A 14,918-nucleotide genomic window follows, 5' to 3' on the forward strand; every position below is an offset into this window, starting at 1 on the left:
AGATAATTAAATTTGACTGATAATCCTGTTACATACTCAATCTGACTGCTGCGGAAAATGAGGAAGCGCTCCTCTCCTGCCAACCCTGCCCCCCCCTTCTGCCCTCACCCCCCCCCACCCCCACCCATATCGTTCCTTTTAGTACCCTTCCACACTGTCAAACCACGTCCTTCACTTACATCTGTACTGTACATGTAATTCAGGCTATTTTCTCTGCACCTTTCCTGGTCTATGATTCACCATTTTCATTCACAATGTTCAGGATGTGACCTCTCCTCCTCTCTTAATTCTGCTCATATCTAACTCGCTAACTCTTCCTCTCAATCTCCTCTCCTCCTCCACATCTATACCTCACTCACTCTTCCTCTCGAGAGCCTCTTCCTCATGTTCTCTCCTGTTATCGTCTATCTTCTCTCCTCCGCTTCGCTTTTTTGGTAACTGCAAATAGCAGCTTCTTTCCACCCCTTTAGTGTAGGACTGTGCCAACACTGTAATGACAAGTTTCCAAGATCTTCCTCCAACTGACGTGTCAGCCTCCAGCTGCTCAGACAGCAGCTCATTTGAATATAAACTTGTGAACCCAGATCTTCCACCAGCTTAAACGGTAAATTATCTAAAAGAAAATACAACTTGGAAAACTAAGGTCAGTACGGTGGCTGCTGTTGTTGTGAAAGCTTAAGAGATGATGGACTTGGGCGATGGAGGAATGTGGGTGTCTTAAGCAAGTGTGGTGCAGGTCTGTAGAACAGTTTCTGTTTCAGCACCGACTTGTTACAAGTTCTCCTGAACTCATGATCTTTTGAAAATGGTCATGTTATGAATACAAGACTGTAGCGGACTCATTCACATGGCTCACTGCAACCATTCCACTTCTGACACCGTGTGTAGCAAAGGGAGAGCGGAGTCAGCCCACCCCGGTCTTGAGCCCGGGTTCATGGGTATAAAACATGCTTGGTGACCATAAAACCAAAGAGATGCTATTTTGGTGTAAAATCTTTAGGATATTCAGAAATCGGGTGACACTGAGTACATGGAAAGTGTGTGTGTATGTTTTGGATAATTACAATACATCTTAGCTTTTTTTCTGGTAATAATGCACACAGAGAATTGATGGAAATGACTTTCAACAGGAGGGTATTCATAGTTTCTTGGCATCTATTTATAGCACTTTCTTTGAGTGAACTTCTCATCTGTGTGTGTCTGGTTTAAAGATCGGGAAATAACCAATCAAAGCGCTGCATCTGCTCGCTGTTGCTGCTCCACAAAAAATTTAACCAATGGTGTTTTATTCGCACACACACACACACACACACACACACACACACACACACACACACACACACACACGGACCATACATTTTTCTTTTTGGTCAATGAAATATATATAATATATAATAAATAGAAGAAGAAATATATTACAAGAACAACAAAATATGAAGCAACACACACCTGCAATGGACAATCATGGGTCCTGCATCAGGTGGGTTGCAGGCCTTGACCCTACGCAGGAAGGCCAGGAAGGGGGTGGGGTGTTCAGGCACCCCGTGGTCTGGCCAGGCTGTGAACTGGAAATGACGAACCTCACGCTTCTCATTGGAGCCGCTCTGGATGAACAGACGGAATGTTCAAGGATACATCTCACAATAACCAATAACGTGTCGATGCCATTTTCCTGTCCATAGCATTCAGAGTAAAAGCCAGTTCATTCTTAATCAAGAACCAAATCTTTAAAATAGCTCAGCGGTCCAATTTAGTTTTGCACTTAATGATTAATACACACTTATTTGATGATAAATTGAGCATTAATAGCAGCAGGAGCGCGTGTGGGGTATCGACTTAAAACAAACCTTTTTACAAATACAAACCATGGCAACACAACAGCAGACTGAGGCAAATACTAGTTAGCATAAATATTTGAACAGATCGATACACACAAACACAAGCGCAAGTGTTCCACTCAGCTGCACATGTCATGTTACCTTGTAGAGAGCGAAGGTCCTGACGGAGTAGGTGGCCAGCTCCACTGTGTCCAGCAGAGTGACCTGGATGAGGCCGTAGGTTTCTGTGCCCCGGGTCGGCCAGTATTGATCACACTTCACCTAAAAAAGGAAGAGAGTGGAAGTCGTGAGAGACTGAGCACAGTTTGGTATTTTTGTGTATACACTTTTGCGCGCAAGAGAGAGAGAGAGAGAGAGAGAGAGAGAGAGAGAGGGAGAGTGAGTGTGTGTGTGCACGGGTGTACTGAGACAAATAAAAAAAATCAAGATCTGAGGCAGATCAGTGAGAGTTTACAAAATTCTAAATTCAGACAGTAATGTTCAAAAAATATGTGCATATAGAGACAACACAGCATGTGAAAGAGATTTTAGGGAGTGTGTGATGTGAAGAGTGACAGCAAGGTTCTGCTTTCTGGGGTGTGTGATCCAGCGCCTCTAATACTAGAAAGCTGTGTGGCATGAAATTACCATGAGTTCTCACATGGATTCACCACAGAGATGGAAAAGTCAAGCGATACCTTAAGTATCATTTGACTCTGACGTTATACATCGCTTTACATTCCAACTTCTTAAATCCCTACAGAACGACACCGCACACACCATATCCCAGCATGCCTAACCACCAAAACACCTTGAATTCCCCTGTATCACGCGGTCATATTTGTAGTTCTTCAGCTCAGCCTCGGAGACCACAGGAGAGGGAACAATCCCAGGGGAGGAGGGGGAAGGGGGGGGGGGGGGGGGACTTGGCAGAATCAGGCCAAACCAAACGTTATGTGCTGATCCCTCCAGTCCGCACATCAAAGACAGCAGGGAACTCAGCTCAGCTCGCTCTGCATTCCACTGCTCCAGACTGGAGATTATACATTTTGGCCTGGGACGTTCAAGCTGTAATTACGGCTTTTCGACTGTTGTTTTCCCACCAGACCTTGAGACACTGATGGGACAGGAATGGTTGTCCATGTAGGGGGGCCAAACCACAGCCAAAGAACTGAACAGGATCAAGGCAGCACATGTCTCGTGCGAAGACCACATTATCCATTGATATATGGGCCACCAGTGTTGTGTGGTTTGACTGGTGCTTAAAGCAGGAATACTGGCAAGATTCCCACAGTGGCCCATCTGTGATCATCTGTGTTTTTAATGCATAAACACTTAATGTTAAGAGGTGTTAAATGAGATGAAATAATTTCCTTCTCCTACCCCCTTAAACAGCCCATACGGAGGAAGTGGGCTGATAATGAGGTACACTCAAATTGAATCTTTATCATTATGGCGTAACTACATGATTGAATTGGGAACATTTGAATCCAAGCGGGTATTCAGAAAATATAAATTCATCATGTTTATGAGCAACCAACTGCTTACAATTACTCTGATGTTTTATATTATAAAAGCAAGTCTGCCACAGGACCACAGCTCCCCCCCCAGTTCTCATTGTAATGCATCCCTGTGATATAAAGAACTATATGTTTCTTTAATGGCTACAGCCTGTAATGTATAGGCAGCAGACAGGAAAAGAGAAAAACAGTTGAAGGTGTGATCGTGCAAACTGTAGACAGTAATGTGTTCTGTTTCTGAGCTGCAGTGGTTACAAAAAAAAAAATAAAAAATTCAGAAGTTAAATATGAGTGCCTTGTGGTGAGTTGAAAACAGCATTCTCACTCAATGCATTGGCCATTGCACAGAAAAAAAGAGGAGGGGGAACAGTGGAGAAAGAAAAGAGGCACTGAGTAGAGAAAAAAAAGGGGTAAGGGGAAAACCATGTGAGGTGAGGGTACATTTCTAAAGGGATTAGCAAAGGAGAGAAAGAGAGGTCTTGCCTTAGAGAAGAAATAAGAGGGCATCTGAGGGTCAAACAGACACAACAGAGACAGTTGGAAAAAAGTTGAAAGGGAAACAGAGTTTTAACACAAGGTACAGGTTAATAGGAAAAGAAGCAAGATGAGAGGAAAGGATCATTCTCTGAAAAAGGGCTCTGGACATAATTGGTTAGCACTTAATCAGGATTCATACCTCAAGCCATTCTTGCTCATTTTATTCTTACATGACATTCTCATTACAGCGAATTTCTACTCAAGTGCATGTTCTGTTAATAACAGCAAAATGCCTCCAAGCTAAATATTTTCTACTTCATTACGTACCGCAATTTAGCTGTGCTTGTAACCCCCCCCCCCCGAGGTCTCCCTTACCATTCTACTTGATTCTATTCCGTTCTATTCGGATCAACAACAAGCCACCGACTGCGATCCTATATCCCCGCTCTAATTCCCCTTATTGTGCTTTTTTTGCTCCATTCTACCAAGACCTCCATCGCATCGAATTTTTCTGAACTGTCCTGTGATCTGTTAAAAATGAACGTCCTGTCACATCACGGCCTCATCAGTCCCGTGCCTCTCCACTGCTGTAACCCCTACTGAACCTGCTCCCCTCACTGCACGGCACCTTTGTCCTCTTCAGGCTCTCACACACTACTCAACTCCATGTTAACAATTTAAAATATTGCGGAACGCGACTCCCCTCCATATTAACTCCGCCCCCCAAACGTCCTGTCTTATCCATGTTTTACTCTTCCTGCAACCCTGCTGTCTTCTCCTAACATACTGTGCAATAGTCATGTGACCAGTGTCAGTTATTCTATCAATATCCTCCTTTATGTTAGCTAGATGTCGAAGTAAGGTCCGGTTGAACACTTAAACATGGCTGGTACTTAAATGAGCTGCAGACTAAGAAATACAGCAACATGCATGTTACATGGAAGTTAGCGATTATCAGTTCATCATATATAAAACAGCTAAACAGAGACCACCGTACAGTGATTGAGATAGAACCCAACTATCAATCTAAATTTGACTGACATCACCTGTACGACCTCTGCATTAGGCAGAATGTGTGTCAAAATAAAGTAGCACCATCATTTCAATCTGCTTTTCAGTGTAAATGCGGATAATGACAGGCTGATGATTCTGTCAAATATTGTGACTCATATCGTGACTGCAACGAGTCAAAAAAAAATCACAATTTAAACATTTTTGAAAATCTTTCAGCCTTAAAACAAAAGTGTTTTCTTTTGAATCAATTTTGGCCGGGCGATTAATTGAGATCCTCTTACCATCTTCTGCTCATTCGGGTTCATTTAGTGATGATGTCCCTTTAAATAGTTCAGCATATTTACAGTACAGAGCTTGTCAGAGGACTATTAGCACAGTGTAAACACGCATATAAAATAAATGTGCAATGATTGTAATTGAGGTAGAAATTTCACATAATCATGATTTGGATTTGAGGTCTTATTGCCTAACGCAAGGGCTTCAGCGTCAGCGTAAATGATCGTGAGTTTGTAGTCAGTTGAAACATTTTGGGATTTTGCGAAGAAAAATAAATTATACAGACTGTAAAATCTATCAACGCTCATCTTATGCTCTTACTATCCTAACCTGCCGCCACCACCACGGCGTGACGCTATCCTGTCTCTGCTGTTTTTCCATCCCCCCCCTCCCCTCTCTTACCCGTGACTTCTCCTCCAGCTTGGTCATCATGATAATATTGGCAGTGTGCTGCTCCCACACCATCCTCCAGAAGTCTCCGAAGGTCTCAGGGAGGGAGCCCTGAGTGGCGATATAGGCATTCTGACGGCGGTAGCCATCAATATAGTTAGCGTTGATGTAGTCACTGCCTGGGACACCTGGACAATAAGGAGACAAGAAGTCATGAGGGGCGGAGGAAGGGACGCTAATGGAATCTCAACAACCATTAATGTCTCATTCGTTAATGCCTGTCCACTGCATCAGGTGATGGCGTTGGAGCTGCAGCTCTCCACATTGATCACAGCAGAGCCGTTTTGAATGTAATATTCTTTGCAGATGATTTTGACTGTTATTCTGGTTCATGGTGAAATAATCTATATGGATTATTTAAAGTCAACAACCATGAAAGCAGGTTTCTGTCCCAATAATAAAGGGTGTGGATCATATGAGGTCGTGGCAGGGAGATTAATGTTTTCACAGGGCCCAGTCCTTTGGTGTTGGATTGTTCAGCCGTCTTGTTTTATAATACATGCTAAGACGATCACGGGTCTAATCTGAGTATACTCTGGATGTGTCGCTTTGAATGGCAATATGACTGTAAGGCCGTCTCAGTGTAAGACTAGGCTGACACTGCTTGTCCTGGAAGGGATTGTGTGTGTATGTGTGTGTGTGTGTGCTGTGAGAGACCGTCTGTGTGTGTTTGATTTAGGATCAGTCCTGCTCATCTGGGGCCTAATACCATAATCCCAAAAATCACTGAGTCATAGCTCAAACATGCACACATACATCAAAACAGCAAAATACACACAGAGACGTACACACAAACATGCGCGCGTATATTCAGCCGTGACCTGATTCTGCCAAAGTGGGACAGAAAAACTCTTTTTTTTTTTTGCATCTTCTGATAGCAGTTAAAAGAAAGATGTCAATGAGCAAACAGTGGAATTCTGACGGGAAGAGCAGCTGATTCTCCTCTTGCAGTTTTTAAAAATTTTTTTTTTTTTTACGAGCACAGCTATGAATCCACACAGTCATAAAACCCCAAGTCTTTCTCTCTCTCACACACACACACACACACACACACACACACACACACACACACACACACACACACACACACTTGAGGTATTTACATAGACTTTATATTTATTTTATCTGATATATCTACTGCTTGACCCCCACCCTGGCTTACAGGGAGAATGTTGCCATTTAGGGCAATACTCTTATTCGCTGTCATCCCCATGGTCAGAGAAGAAGATAGATACCCTTCTCTCCTCTTTGCGTCCAGTAGGGAGCTGAGACTAACAGGTGAGGCCTGCTAACCGCTAGTTCGTGCTTGCCAACAATGGCAGTAGCTGGGAATGTTAACACATCTCCAAAAACCAGTAAAAAGAAAAGGTTCAAGATCCTGGTTTGTCTGTTAGTCATCATCCTCGACCTCTCTTACACAGTCAGCCATGATTAGTAGTGGCAACTTTTCTAGTTATCAAAAATGCTTTGTTTCGGCGGCTGAATTCAAAATGAGGCTTTCAAAGCACTGTGTGTAATCAGTCAGAAAAATAGTTCACACTTTGAGCCTGATATTAAAATTACAGTATCTCATTATTTTAAATTATTTCACAACAAATACAACCATGGTTATATGAATAAAGGCAAAGACAGTTTTGTTGAAAAGTGAATGTGACTGCTTTAAATAGAGGAATGCTAACATTTAGTGCCCACTACTGTTCATTGTGCTAAGCTAACTAGCAGTCAGCTGGTTGAGCATTAATCACTACACTGACCCAAAAATTTACATTCTAAAAAAACAGAGACACACTTTTTGTCCCAAACTGTAAATGCTGTCCCCAGTTAACCGGTCTTTTGTCTGCTCTGTGTCCCTGAAAGTGGTTTAAGTCATTCCCACACACACACACACACACACACACACACATACAGTGAAATAACAGAAGAGTAAGGGGTGTTTATACGACTCATTTTAAACAGGATGGGGACAGATGGTAAGAAGAGCTGGTGACATGTTTATCAACATCAGTCTCTCAGAGACAACTTGGCCAAATGCTTTTGGCTAAATGTGCTAGAACTTTATTGCAATGGACTACAGCAGACGTATTGTGCAGATAAAACAAACACTTCCAGTCACTCGGTGGCTACGCTAGCTTGGCAGGGAGCGTGGGTGGGTGAGCACGTGTGAAGGAGACTGGGAGCAAAAGTGCATATCTGTAACTGTGCATATCCACTGCATGTTCTTTAAATCTACAGTAGAGTGTCAGTGTGTGTGTGTGTGTGTGTGTGTGTGTGTGTGTGTGTGTGTGTGTGTGTGAGTGTGTGTGTGCGCGCACGCGCTGCAGCATCTGTGTTTGGACATGCTTGAGTGTATATGTGTTTTAAGCTGGGAGAAAGACAGACAGCCAGAGCTCCAGGACAGGCGGGGGTGGGGGGGCTGCTCACACATGCTCTGCCCAGATAAGGCTCATCTGTTTGGGCTTGGCCTCCCACTGCCTCCCTCTCTCTACACTGGAGCTGCCAGTTTCTCTGCCTCAGGTCTTTCCTTGCTGAGGTGGGTGAGTATGCTTCTAAATGCACACTAAGAACAGGACTGAGACTATTTTTCTTCTCATTTTAAATGACTCAAAAAGCCCAAATCCAATAAAATGGGAATACCGTGAAAATATATTAATAGGCTTTAAACAGAGGGTAATCCTAATTTATCTCCACAGACATTAAAATGGGCAAGTGAGGGACCCTATCATTTGCACAATGTGCTGCCACTGCAGCATCTCAGAAATCCTGAAATGACAATTTTCATGGAAGCACCCATCTGATTGAAAGAATCACATTCTGCATGTGCTGCTGGAGAATTTCCAGCCAGATGTGCACATATTGAAGAACACGGCACAGTGACACGAGCCTTTTTTATTTCATGCTGAATGTTCTAAATCTGCAGTTGACTGCAGGTGATCATGTCACCACTACAAAACCAGAATTCCTTCATTCACAGGCAGAATTGAATGGAATCGTGGAACCGCTGACAAACTTTTAATAGGAATCATAAGTTTTATATGGCAAGGAGATGTCAGGAAACAGAAATACAGAGCGGTAATTCTACACCACCTAAAATAATAATACTCTGACTACTTGCACAGCTTTAACAAGCTCAGTGTGGCAGGAATCTCTACCAAGTAAAGTGGATGAAGTGAAAAAGGCAAGATAAAAAGGCAAACAAAAGTGAAGGTTGATTTTAACAGGATACAAATACGCAAAACTGGTGCCCAGAATGCTGCTTTCAGAGTTCTTGGAAGTTTCTCTGATTCATGCGTCTTAGTAAACAATCTACATCTACGTTAGAGATGTGCGAACAGACTCTCCACTGCTTTTTTCTACATGAAACTGAATACATAAACAGTCTCTCTTTGCAAACCCCCACCCCCCCCACTCTCCCCCATGAATCTGCATGAATAGGTAAAACCCAAAATGCCACTCTGAGCTCCTGTGGCAGGCAGAAATGTGGTTTTACTGCGTATTTACCCAGGCTGCAGCAACACCATCAAAATTCACACGGCCAACAACAGGTTCCAAGGTTCCATCAAGAGAACTCAATCCCATCATTCAATTTGTGCCATTAACCAGCTGAATGATGGAAAGAGATACCTGGGTCGCCAGCTGACTGTCAGCTGATTCAGAAGGGTTGTGGTCTGAGTGGCTGTCCCTGTGAGAACGTACTCTCAGCCCTGCCTGCTCACACATACCACGCCAAGTTTTTTAAATTAGAAAAGATATCACACAAAATGGGTGCAAATGAATCAGTGCCTATGCCCCTCAGCTTTAACCCTGATTTTTAATGTAACCCGCAATGTTATAAAGCTTAAACAGACTTTTGAAGAAGCAAAGCAGTGCCCAAAATGCCAACTTTGTAGAAAATGTCATTGCACGAAAGCTTTCATTAAGAGCACCCAGCAGCACCGACACGCTCACGCACAAACGCAGCCAAGTCTTACCCTCAATACTGGAGAGTATAACCCTGGAGTGATCATAGGCAATGACGTTAGCGTAGCGGTTCTTTGGTTTGTTGACCTCCAAGTTGGAGTTCTCCCATGTGAACTGCTGACCGGGGTCGATGGACTGTAAGACACAAAAGTCAATGCGAAGGTTAAGAGCAAACATCAAAACTGTCGGTTTTAGCCACTTTAATCACTTCCACTGGTTTTGGAAAGTTTGTGATATTTTCATTTTTCAAAAGTGTTTTACAGATTTTTTTTTTTTTTTTAACAAGAACCACTCAAGTGGTCATTCTTGCATTTGGGGTGGCAACTTTTGTTTTATTTTGGTATTTTGTTGTTTGCCGCAGACAGCTCCAGCTGGATGGTGATTGGCAGGGGTGAAGCAATAATGGCTGCTCTGCTTTTTCTCTCTCCATTTTGGTGCTTGGTATATGCTTTTCATTAGTCGATTCATCTGTTATAATAAACTTCCACAGCAGTAAACTTTCATATTGTGTACATTATGTTTGAGCCAGCCGTGACACACCATTATAAACCAAGTACAAATTGAAAATTAACGTGGTATTATTGAACTTGAACTGGAATGCAGGCAAATACTGTATCCTATTTCAAGAAGCAACAACGATGCGGGGACTTTCCGATTTTTTGACAGAAAAAAAAAGAAATACCAGAGAAAGATGATACAAGCACAATAAATTCCTCTGGGAGAGAAGGGATGGTTGTGTTAGACCAACACATTAAGTTCCTGGAGGGTAATTACAGTGTAACCAGCGCTGTTAGCTGGGAGAGGCAGACATGAGGTCATTATGGAGCTGTCAATGGAGAGGGACGAAAAGGAGAGAGCCAGAGCAATTTAACAATTCTGAATATTTTACGACACATAATTATGGTTTGGTTGGGGAAAAATGGACAGGAGTGGTACTGGGTGAATGCACGTGTGCGTGAATGTGTGTGTGTGTGTGTGTATTTGAGACTGCTTCAGCACCCCCCCCCCCCCCGACATCATGTGTGTCTGATTATTACACCGCAATCATTTCTGGCCTCCCCTTCAATCCCTCCTCCATCCATCTCTCCCGTTCCCTCGTTAGGGCTTCAGTACCGAACAAAGCACACAGTCATGCAGAGAGAATGTGAGGCTCAACCGAGCGGTTCCAACTCAAAACCACACAGTTTCTCCCTCTCTGTGTCTTCCACCCTCCTTTATCCTCTCTCCCAATGCCTTTCCCCTTAAAACATCCTCGCGCTGTTTTCCTACTCTTTGCATAATATTCCTTGTCCTCCTCTATGTATGTCATACACAATTTTTCTCTCTCTTGTGGTAGCCAATTAGAGCCTTAAGTCTCTATTGGTCCAAACAGATCTTTCTTTTGTAAGAAAAACATTTTACCCGTTTAATAGCTCTCTTAGGAGCTTAGAGTAATGCTCGCGCTATTTGCTACACAGCCAGCGTGGTGGGAAATGTGTAGCAAACCAAGTTCAGGCACATTGCTATCTTTAAGTCGTTTTTGTTCCACATGGACTGCGGTGCAAGTTGAAGGAAACTAATCAAGAGGCGTCGCTTTAGCACTTGCTTTCTGTATCTCTTGGCGAAGTCTGCAGTCTTCTTCATTTCTATCTCTGTTTCTCCTCTTTCTTCACCAGAGCCCAGAAATGAGGGCTTGATAACAATCTGGCTGTAAGCAAACTCTCTTTGAGCTTGCAATTTCCATTTCCTTCGTATATTTGTATAGATAACAACATGACAGAAGAGAGAGGAAAAATGTGCTTTATCTTGTACCATCCTAAGAAGACAAATGCAACTCGACTGTAGAACACGTGAGGCTCAATCATAAGAGCTGAAACTGAGCAAAAAAAAAAAAAGAAAAAAAAGAGGCAAGTAAGGGATAAACATGTATGCGACTACATCAAAACCAGATTAATTTCTCAATTTAAAGATTTCCAGGGAGAGATAATCAGGATTCCTACCTCGTACTCTTGAGAGAACTTGAGATTGTCATTTGCCTTGAGGCGCTCAATGTTATCTGCCAGCTCAGAGATGGGGACAGGTGGGTGACTTGCCATGCCTGCCGAGCACAGAAATAGAAAAAAAAAAAAGAGAGGCCATTTTGGAAGACGTTCAACTATACTTGTTTTGAAAGAAAATGTTAAGAGTTGAGAGGATTCTCAGGAGGTGTTGTTTAGTGTACTGTCCATGGTCAGCGGAGGAAGCAAATGGAAGTGTTTTTGTTAAGTGACCATTTTCTCTCCAGGCAGACAGAAAGAACAATGTGCGTGTTCTTAAAGTTACTGAGGCACAATAACATGTCCTCAGAGTATATGCACACTGCTGGTGAAGATAAAAAAAGACTATGACACAGGCGGTTAAAAATTTAGCATGAAATAAAAAAAAAATTTAGAATTTTTTTTTTAAGAGGTATTCCAGAGGCATTTGGATGAAATGTTGTCAATTCAAGCAGCTTCATCCTATGTGGGATGGAAGGTTAGTTAGCACGGATCTGTACAAGACAGACAGAAAGAATGTGAGAAAGAATGAGGAAAGAAAGAGATAAATGTGGTGAGAAGTAGAACGATGACAGCAGATACACAAGATCTATGGTGGACTGAGACCAACTAACTTGACAAACGCCGATAACCACGGTACACTGATACACGGTAGGCTGTAAAGGAAACGACACCAGGGTTAATCTTATCAATAGCACTAATACTCAGGAAAACACACGCCCAACTATTCATGGTATTCGCTGCGTGTGTATTCTTATATTTTGCGTTCATTGTACCTGGAGTCTGGAAATTGATTCTGCGTAGCTCCACAGGATCGGTGGGATGGTGTGACGACATCGCTTTGCTGCAGGGAAAACTGCCCTTCCTGCCTTCGGCCTCAGCACGTTTCCTGGAATAACATCAACACACACCCTTCATATACACCTCACTGGATGTACCTGGATGAAAATTGGGAGTAATAACTCCACATTACATGGAGCTGGAAAGGGATGCAAAAACCCGAGAGAGAAGGGTTGGAAGTTGTCCGTGTGTGTGTGTGTGTGTGTGTGTGTGTGTGTGTGTGTGTGTGTGTGTGTGTGTGTGTGCGTGCGCGTGCGGCAGCAGACAAAGACAGAAGAAAATGGGGCATGATAATTACACTAAAGTTAAAACCAGCAAGAGGCGGTATAATGTAATCAATGCTACAGTCTTTAATAATTCCTTTTTTCTGTCTTGTTTAACTTTTTATTGTTTAATTTATGTAACATGGATTGCCTTCTCCTGGAACCATCACCTTATCGTGGTGGAGGAGTTTGAGTGCCCTAAGGACCCTAGGAGCTATGCTGTCAGGTCATTTTGCCCCTGGTAGGGTCACCCAAGGCAGACTGGTCCTAGGCGAAGGGCCAGACAAAGAACGGTTCAAAAGACCCTTAGAGAAGAAGAACAAGGAGTCTGCCCAGAGGGTTACTGGGGCCCCGCCCTGGAGCCAGGCCCAGGGTAGGGGCCTGTGGGTGAGTGCCTGGTGGTCGAGCCTTAGCCCAGCTGAAAAGGTTACATGTATTTGTCCCCCAATGGACTCACGACCCACAGGAGGAGCTGGAAGTGTCCGGTGCAGTGTGACTTGGGCAGCAGACCAAGGCGGGGGCCTTGGCTGTCTGATCCCCAGACATGGAAGCTGGCTTTTGGGACATGGAATGTCACCGCTCTGGCGGAGAAGGAGCCAGAGCCTGGTCTGTGGGTCTCCAGAGGCAGCCGACCGGTATCGACAGGCCAAGTGGTGTGCAGCCATGACGGTTGCTGAGGCAAAAACTTGGGTGTGGGAGGAGTTTGGTGAGGCTATGGAGAATGGCTATTGGTCAGAGCAGAAATGGTTCTGGCAAACCATCCCTTGCCTCAGGGTAGGAAGGTGGCAACTTGCCCACACTGTTTACAGTGGGGAACGGAGACTGCTGACGGCAACTGGGGAGATAATTGGACAGTGGAAGGAATAGTTTGAGGAACTCCTCAATCCCACCAACATGTATTCCATGGAAGAAACAGAGTAGGGGGAGTACTGGGGGGCGGGGTGCCCAACCTCTGGGGTAGAAGTTGCAGAGGCAGTGAAACAACTCCGCGGTGGCAGAGCTCCGGAGGTGGATGAGATCTGCCCTTGGTATCTTAAGGCTTTGGATGTTGTAGGGCTGTCTTGGTTGACACATCTCTGCAACATTGCGTGGACATCGGGGGCACCTTTGGAGTGGCAGACTAAGGTGGTGGTCCCAATCTTTAAGAAAGCGGACCAAAGGATGTGTTCCAACTATCGGGGGATCACACTCCTCAGCCCCCCTGGAAAGGTCTACGCCAGGTTACTGGAGAGGAGGGTCAGGGTGATAGTCAAACCTAATATCGAGGAGGAGCAATGTGGTTTTTTTCCCGGCCGTGGAACCGTGAAACAGCTCTTCACCCTCGCTAGGGTGCTGGAAGGGGCATGGGAGTTTGCCCAATCAGTCCACATGTGGTTTGGGGATTTGGGAAAGGCTTATGACCATGTTCCCAGGAGCACCTTGTTGGGGGTACGGCAGGAGTATGGGGTGGATGGCCCCACACAAGGCCATTCAGTCTCTCTACCAGAGGAGTGAGAGTCTGGTTCGCATTGCCGGCAGTAAGTCAGACTTGTTCCCAGTGATGGTTGGATTCTACCAAGGCCGCCCTTTGTCACCAGTTCTGCTCATAACTTTTATGGACAGACTATCTAGGTGAAGCCAGGTGGTGGCGGGGGTCGAGTTTGGTGGCGGAATCTGGTGAGGATACCTCCTGGACGCCTCCCTCGGGAGGTTTTACAGGCATGTCTGACCAGGAGGAGGCCTCAGGGCCGACCCAGGACACGCTGAAGGGAATATATTTCTTGGCTGGCCTGGAAAGCCTTGCAATTCCCCCGGGAGAGCTGGTGGAAGTGGCTGGGGAGAGGACAGTCTGGGCTTCCTTGCTGAGGCTGCTGCCCCCGTGACCCAGACCCGGATAAGCAGAGGACAACGACGACAACATGGATTGTGATAATTAATAGTTACTAAAACAATCAGAATGTGACTGACAGTAATTTGCCGTTGCAAATCTTCTGTCCAATTACATGAACAAGCTCTGAAAGCCATTTGTTGACAAATGCTAGCTCGCTTATTTCAGTAACAAAGTAGCAACTGGTCATTATAATAACAATAATAATTCAACATTGTGATGATTTCTAAATGGAAAACAAATGAAATGGTAACAAGTAGAATGTAGTTACCTGTCAGGTTTGCTGTATCCAGCCAGAGGGAGGAGTAGATAAAGAGACAGACAAGGAGGGAAACATTATCATCAACCACACAGCATCAGCAGCACTGAATCCATTGTTCTATTTCTCCAATTTAATCTCTTGAGTCTTTAAATATCACCTC

The 14,918-nt window shown here is 44.2% G+C and overlaps 1 protein-coding gene across 17 annotated transcripts in view; it reads right to left on the bottom strand.

Moving 5' to 3' along the window:
• ptprdb (protein tyrosine phosphatase receptor type Db) overlaps nt 1-14,918 on the bottom strand; it is a 162,315-nt gene that overhangs the window by 10,705 nt on the left and 136,692 nt on the right. For 9 of the 17 annotated variants that reach the window (XM_086211377.1, XM_086211375.1, XM_086211382.1 and 6 more), the window contains 9 exons: nt 14,768-14,779; nt 12,303-12,415; nt 12,141-12,182; nt 11,491-11,588; nt 9,523-9,646; nt 5,507-5,682; nt 3,821-3,844; nt 1,980-2,099; nt 1,450-1,604 (listed from right to left, as the gene is read on the bottom strand). In XM_086211377.1, coding sequence (XP_086067503.1) covers nt 1,450-1,604; nt 1,980-2,099; nt 3,821-3,844; nt 5,507-5,682; nt 9,523-9,646; nt 11,491-11,588; nt 12,141-12,182; nt 12,303-12,415; nt 14,768-14,779 — 864 coding nt within the window. The remainder of the gene's footprint in view (nt 1-1,449; nt 1,605-1,979; nt 2,100-3,820; nt 3,845-5,506; nt 5,683-9,522; nt 9,647-11,490; nt 11,589-12,140; nt 12,183-12,302; nt 12,416-14,767; nt 14,780-14,918) is intronic. The other 8 variants (XM_086211385.1, XM_086211386.1, XM_086211384.1 and 5 more) reach the window with 3 other exon arrangements.

The sequence above is a fragment of the Aulostomus chinensis genome, chromosome 8, assembly GCF_037954235.1.
Source record: "Aulostomus chinensis isolate RoL2024-O1b breed Wild chromosome 8, RoL_Achi_v1.0, whole genome shotgun sequence".
NCBI classification, from domain to species: domain Eukaryota; kingdom Metazoa; phylum Chordata; class Actinopteri; order Syngnathiformes; family Aulostomidae; genus Aulostomus; species Aulostomus chinensis.